Below are 7181 nucleotides of genomic sequence, written 5' to 3'. Positions count from 1 at the left end.
AAGAACAATAACGAATTGTTAAAAGTATTATGAAAAAATAAACAATTTGATAAGTTGAATAATTGATCTGTCTGAATGTGCAGTGTACTGAATGGCTTTTGTTACACTGTGATGGGTGTAAATTATTGTCCAGCTGAAGCTGCTGATGCTCTAAAAAGGACACAATCTCGTCACGTGGTACAAGTAACCTTTCACAGCGCTGGTGTGAAAGGTGTGATTAATGAAAAAGCTTGTATTTAATCATTTTAAAGAGATTTCTCTGGCGGTTTTACATTAATTACATTGTAGGTCTGTATCAGTCTTGCATTTGGTAGATTAAAATAAGTATATGTTTTATAGTACAAATGTCTTCAATGAGACCAAAACATAGACCAAAAGCATGAACGATTTGAATGAATGGGACCGCCTCAGTTTCGAAAAAGCGCCCTCTAGAGGAAGATAACTTTCAATAGGAATTGGCTATGAAGTAGCAGCTTTGTTGCAAAAAAAAGTGTTGCCTGACAAGGTTAGATTGTTTCCAGGGGGAAATGATTTCAGTGACACCTGCTTTGATTTAGCGCGGTAGGACTGATTGACTGTCGTTCATGTGGTAAGTGGCGCGGCCTTTATATTGCATTTCGAAATAACGTTGCTTTTGTTTAAAAATAAATAAAAATAATTGAATTCGTACGTTTTAAATTTGTAGCCGGGTTCAGTATTTACGGTGCCTTGCAAAGGTATTTAGACCTTTAACTATGGTATTTGTATTTTTAATTACTAAATATGATGCCTATGGTTTTTAAGTATACATTAATACTTACATGTTTGAGAAGGTTTTGCTAAAGAAGCAATTATTCAAAAAGTTTCAAATGACAACATGTCTGGAGTAGCTTGTATGTGGCATTGCTTGTGTGTTCTACAGCTTTTTTTTTATATAACAAACCTGAACAGCTTCCACCAAATGTGTTTTAGGCATAAATGCTCACACATATTTTTTTTGTATTATCTTACATAAACAGTATCATTATTAAACAGATTTTCATTGCTTTGTGACCACAAACTACAACATGGACCTTTTTTTTTTTTCACAGGCTGTGATAATCCATTTCCGGAACAGTTAACATTGTAAATCTTGCAAAGAGTTTTATTTTCTTCTCTTATATATGCGTGTGTGTTTTTTTTTATTATCCTGGCATTAAATAATTAAAAAAGGTCTCTCATTTACCTTTTATAGAAGTTTACCCTGTTCAATCATTATTTATGGTCCATAAAAAAACCCATATTGAATGACTCCTAAATTCAATTCTCTGTAAAGCACTATAGAAAAGCTTATATTTTGGAGGTAACACACTCCCATGCTTAACTGACTGTAGCAGTCAGCTACATCTTGTGTCTTACTGCTGGTAATAATCTATATTTAATCAGGGCTTTAATTATGACATTATACAATCTGTTTTAAAGGGCTAACAATAAAGATGAAATGTTCCCATCATCAGCTGAAAATTTAGGTAATTACTTAAATCTCTCTCTCTAATGTTATATACAGCAGTCTTGTATTTATTGTTTCTGAATGAGGTAAATTCCCACAGCACTCCCGAATAATCACTTTCACTTGTCAAATGTCCAGGGAAATGCTACAGTCAGCCATTATTTGGATCGTTTGCATCCTCCAAGTCTTTTGAGACCAATGGCTCTGACAGGTAAATATCATTGGAAGATCTGCCTTGTGCTTTTCTTAGAAGGCAATAGAAATGGCTTTCTTATATAAACTGTTGAAAATCTGTAATTATTTTTTTATTTTATTTTAAAAAATAACTTCTTTACAATAAGGTTGAAGTTGAAAATGTAAATGCATTACATTACATTAATATATAATTAAAGTATATAAAAACGTCTTATTGTAAAGTGCTACCATTTATTTTGTCCTCAGATATGGTGCCTATGAGTCTTTTGGACATGGGGCCTTGAACACTGAAGATGCAGATAGCGTTTTTGATCATTCTAATGGAGAGTTCAGTGACTCCTGTTCATCTACCTGGGCTGCAGACATCTTGTCAAACTGGGACAGTCCCTACGTCATGTCTTCCCAGAGGTCCAGGTCTCCATTTTCAGACAGCGGCAGACAGAGTCAATACTCAGCATCCAATCTCTCTGATTCCTCCAGCTTTTACTCTCCCTCACATTCTCGGCCTGCGCCGATTGGCTCACGGGGCAGAGACATGCACCCATATATGCACAGAAACTACCGGGGAAGAGGAGCTGAGGCCGAAGGACAAGGTGTAAGGGTACGTCTGGTGTGTAGTTTATCTTATGAACAAAATCAATGACTTTTAGTGTTGAATTTTCTCAGTCTCTTTTCTTCTGCAGTGCTCAAGTCAGAACCCATCTATTTGCATGGAGAGATACTACTCAACATCACCTGCTCTAGTGTTTCGAGGGACCAAGAGGAAGATGATGGAACCAGTGCCTCCTCGCAAGTTGGTTAAAAAGCGGATCGTCAAAGCAGCTCCCAATATAAGCAGCATTGTGGGTATGTGACACTGCTTTGATAGACCAAACATGGTTTAAAAATGGCAATACTAAGTTTCCACTGCTTCATTGTTGCACTTTCTTTACTGTAATTTTCAAAAATGATGCTTTGCATTGATGCTTATGATGCTTTATTTTGTTTACTTCTCTTAGGACCACACATTTCAAAGGTAAGAATCCACAACCAAAGCTGCCTCATAGAATCAGTCCTGTGATAGTACAGTTTTTATTTTCCACAGGACAGTTGTATTTCTTCCAATACCAAGGAATCAAATGGAGAGCATGGTATGTAATGGTGTTTATACCTTTATTGTTTATTATATTGGGGAAAAAAGGTCCCAGACCATAATTTGATGCAAGCATGGTTTAATATTTGAGTGTAGAGCTTAAAAAAAAAGTTGGAGCCAGAGAGAAGCGCAGAAGACGACGAGAGAAGAATCATGGAAAATATGGAGATAAGCACAGGTAAACACTGACATTTCACTTGTGTATTAAAACTGCATCTACATTAATTGGCTGGATTTTAATACATTATTCAAATATGAAAATATTTTTAAAATATATGTATTATGAGGTAGAACTTGTGGAATTCTTGTGTATTCCTTTTAGAGGCAGTGAAATGTTGAATTGCGACATCTGTAGAAAGGCTAAAGAATTTAAATTCACTTGCTACTACATAATATTTAAAATTATACATTTACATTAGGTACACACATTTATCATTAAATGTCAAGGTAAATGCAAATTTATGTCACCTTAGTATACACAATGTGTCTTTTTAGGTGGGCTTTTACATGTGCTTTTTGTAAATTCCACACGTTTGAAGACAAAGACATTGAGAAACACTTTGGAAGCACGTATCACAGAGAGACTCTTGACTATATAAGACGGCAAGCCAAATTTGATGACAAGGTCATCCGTTTTTTGCATGTAAGACTTTTGAATTTTTTTTATTTTTTTTTTTTTTATTTTTTTATGTTTTTGTATGGATTTGTATTATAGGTGTTGATGTACATTTACCCTGTTCTGATATTGCACAGGATTGCATGGTTCACAAATTTCGTAAAACTGTCTCTACTCTACACAAACTAAAGTTTTCCTGTGGACGAAGCAAAGATGAGTGGGCAAAAATAATGGAAGGTATGAAATCATGTCATAAATGCATATAATGAAATAAATAAATTTATATATTGTAACACAAGTATTTTTTTCGCCACTTGATGGAAATAGGCTTTATCAGCCTACCTACTACAAAGATGATTAACACTTTATTCAAACTTCATCTTACAGGGGTGACCGAAGATGATTATATGAGAAGGATGGAGGTGGTTTACTGTGTTGCATGTGACAGTTACATTCCTGCGGTTTTCAGCTCTGTACAGCAACATCTTCATTCACTCAGTCACCTCAAGAGCAAAATGGTAAAGTCTCCTCTAAATATCCTGAACCTTTATGTTTGTTTATTCATTCTCATATATATACTAGATTTACCAAAGGTTCTAACAAAATGGTAATCACTGCAGTCTATTTAAAAAAAAAAAAAAAAAACAAAAAAAAAAACATAATAATAATTTGAATTAGTGTTGTCAAAAGTACCGGTACTTCGGTACCAAGTCGGTACTGAAATTTTGAAAATGTGACGATACCAGCATTTCTGTAGTACCGGTAGTACCGAGAATCCGGGTATATTCGGTACCCACTGATAGGGTTGTGCCAGTATTTACTTGAATATGACACGAGTGACGCACAAAGCTTTGTTTACAGAAGAAATAATAGGTTAGCAATTAAATGTGACATCGCAGCCATGGAAACATTTTGGTTCATGCTGAATGAGAGAGACGTGAGTCCATACATTTAAGCTTCGTAGCCTATTCTGTTTTCCGAATCGCGATCTGGTCACCTGATTAGCAGAGAATTTAACAATATTCCATTAGTTATTCCACTGAACATGGAATCTGTGTTTATTTTCCCAAATCTTCACTCACGCAGCGGATTATAACGTTTCTTTCGTTCGCATTTAGGCCTATTATAGGCTATTCGCATTATTTACTGTGGTAAAGTAGAAAAAACACCGTAGGACAGAAACCTTTTTGCTTGCACGTCAGTTTCTATTTAACAGAGTTTGTGCTTGTTATTAGACTTTATAAGGCGCGTCAAGTTTATTTGTATAGCGCGTTTCACACACCAGTGATTTTTACTTTCGTTTTCTCTGGCAGCGCTAAATCAGACATAGCCTGAATGTCTTGCCCCTGCGGAGGATAAAACACGCTCTTCAGACCTTTTACAACAATGTGTCAGTTGTTTGTAACATCAGGAGATAACGAAGATATATTTTTAAAGAGAAATGTTTGTCTCTTTCCTGCTCGTGTCCCACATCCCTCTCAAAGCGCAAAGCGGCTATATCAAAATAATAACGGGACTTTGGCTATATATGACGCGTCTTTGTGTGGAAATAAAAAACGAATGCTTTTTGAAATAATATTTAACTTTCTTATTATTTAGGTTACCATTATTTACCGATATTTATTTCATAGTTTTACAGGCTGTAGTGTGTTGTTTCACTGACGAAATAGCTAAAATAAACACGCATGTCTGTTACCCCTGTTGAAAAAACGAGCATATGCTGTTAAAGTAGGTTTTGAAGCTGGTATGCTGGTTTGAGCTGGTTTATGCTGGTCCAGGACCAGCTTAGGACCAGCATTTGATCAGCATACAGCTTCAAAACCTACCTTACCAGCATATGCTGGTTTTTTCAACAGTACACAATGGATGTTTGAGCATTTATTTATTTATTTTTTTATATTTCAAAATTTATTTCCTTGAGGTAGCCTATATACATACACAAACACACACACTCCAAATCATATTTAATGTTTTTAAAATAGGCTATATAAAATAGTAAAATAGTTCCAATAGATTTTACTGTGGTACCGAAATTGGTACCGAGAACCGTAAAATTTTCATGGTATCGGTACCGACTACTGGAATTTTGGTACCGTGACAACACTAATTTGAATGAATTATTGTTTTAAAACTATCGTTTGAATGAATGATTCAATGACTCGCACATAAATTATTGGATGAATCTGCGTTTTGATGACTTGTCGCCACCTACTGGTGTAACAGTGTAATTGATAGTATTTATTTGAAACATCAAGTTATTTTCAAAAGGTGATTTACTCTATTTTGATTGCTACCGTAGACATCAGTGTTTATACCCAAACTATAAACTTTTATCTCAGTACTTCTGTGATGATTTGAATTATTGTAACAGAAATAATGATCCTGTGTGGTTTAAAAGGCTGTTTGTGAAGCTCTCTCTTGGTCAGCAGAGGTGCCAATGCAGATTTGAATGTTTGAAGGCTTTCCAAAGATTTAAAGGTGCATTGTTTCTGCTCCATATGCGAGTAACATTGGTTTTTGCTATGTTTCACAGAACCAAGATTTACTGTTGTTTTAGTGTTGGCTATAGTAACGGGACACTGAGTGTCATTACTTGTCTGGAGCTGGTGTGCTGCTGGTGACTAACAACTAACTTTTGCTTGTGTATATACTCTTGTGTACTGTGTGTTTTTTGTTTTTTTTGTTATTTTGTACTCGTTGTTTGCAAAGCATTATTTTGAGACATCCACTCTTGGATTGCATGGACGTACATTTTGGGGTGGAACATTTGAAGTGAGGGGTGTGTTTGAATTGATTTTTGAAATATCAACAGTCTTTCTCAAAATTCACTTACTGCACCTTTAATAGACATAGCCGAATTGTTAGTTAGGAACAAGATTGCATGGGTGTTTGAAATTGAGATTGTGATCTTTTAATTACTTGTGCAGCGCTTGTATATATTATTTATATGATCTATGTATATCTTTTTTTTTTTTTTCCTCTCAAAAGGCTTACAAGGAGCAGTTAAAAAGAGACAGCGTGGTCACAGCCAAAGCCATAATAAATAATGATAATGTGAAAGTGCGCTATGAGAAGTACATGAAGGTAACAACATGTGTGGCATGTTGAAACAAAATAAGGTTTTAATTTTTAAAAGAATGTGTAAAGGTATTTCTCTTTTAATTTGACAGGGAGAAGACCCATTTGCAATGGATACCAAAGACACAAGTTCTGATTCTCTGGACCCCGAAAGATCTGATGAGGCGGAGGAAGATGAAGAAGAGAACAGTGACTCATAAGAATGGATATAAGGAGTATTAAATGGAGAAAAAGAGAAAAGAGGGACAGGCTTTTTCTACGGTAGTTTCTTGTTCTATAACTTCAGATGCTCAGGTGACCTTATAATGTAAAAGTCCTGAGATTTTCTTGTCTTTTTTTTTTTTTTTCTTGTACTCTTCACAGTGCAGTCTGAGATTAATTCTGTCTTCTTGAGTCAAGTTGAACTATCTCTGTTGTATATGTCCATGTTTGTAGTAAAAATATTTTGCAATTAAACTTTACAGTATTAAACATTTGAGTGAAGGTGTTACATTTTGTTACTTCCTGTAATATTTGGTATTGGAAATTTTGCCTTTTCACTGTTTGTTCTGAGATGAGATCTGTTGACCATTAAGTTTTAACTTTACACCAAATGTGCTTGCTGTGAAAATTATATTTAACAGCTGTAATTACTCACTTTACCGATCTATAGGAAGAATACTGGGACCATCTACAAGTACAAGACTTTAGTG

General features: G+C 35.0%; 1 protein-coding gene across 3 annotated transcripts; it reads left to right on the top strand.

Moving 5' to 3' along the window:
- The first annotated feature begins 461 nt into the window (after positions 1–461).
- Positions 462–6962, top strand: znf326 (zinc finger protein 326). 3 transcript variants are annotated; one of them, XM_048199620.1, is made up of 14 exons: positions 539–589; positions 1071–1104; positions 1441–1487; positions 1607–1679; positions 1910–2264; positions 2347–2509; positions 2662–2678; positions 2748–2793; positions 2892–2973; positions 3291–3438; positions 3549–3648; positions 3799–3929; positions 6400–6495; positions 6582–6962. In XM_048199620.1, the coding sequence occupies exons 3-14, from the start codon at positions 1460–1462 to the stop codon at positions 6687–6689; spliced, it is 1347 nt and encodes a 448-aa protein (XP_048055577.1). In that variant the 5' UTR covers positions 539–589; positions 1071–1104; positions 1441–1459; the 3' UTR covers positions 6690–6962. The 3 variants fall into 3 exon arrangements, with proteins under 3 accessions (XP_048055575.1, XP_048055577.1, XP_048055576.1); XM_048199618.1 differs by lacking the exon at positions 1071–1104 and having other exon boundaries at positions 462–589; XM_048199619.1 differs by lacking the exons at positions 539–589; positions 1071–1104 and adding an exon at positions 631–716.
- Positions 6963–7181: the final 219 nt, after the last annotated feature.

Source organism: Megalobrama amblycephala, linkage group LG8 (genome assembly GCF_018812025.1).
Source record: "Megalobrama amblycephala isolate DHTTF-2021 linkage group LG8, ASM1881202v1, whole genome shotgun sequence".
In the NCBI taxonomy this organism is placed as follows: domain Eukaryota; kingdom Metazoa; phylum Chordata; class Actinopteri; order Cypriniformes; family Xenocyprididae; genus Megalobrama; species Megalobrama amblycephala.
This window is presented reverse-complemented; position numbering and strand designations above follow the sequence as displayed.

Excerpts from the sequence above, each read along its gene's own strand:
- znf326 (XM_048199618.1), top strand. Across the intron at positions 2,794-2,891 it reads GGAATCAAATGGAGAGCATG|AGCTTAAAAAAAAAGTTGGA; the intron begins GTATGTAATGGT and ends ATTTGAGTGTAG. Across the intron at positions 3,649-3,798 it reads GTGGGCAAAAATAATGGAAG|GGGTGACCGAAGATGATTAT; the intron begins GTATGAAATCAT and ends TTCATCTTACAG.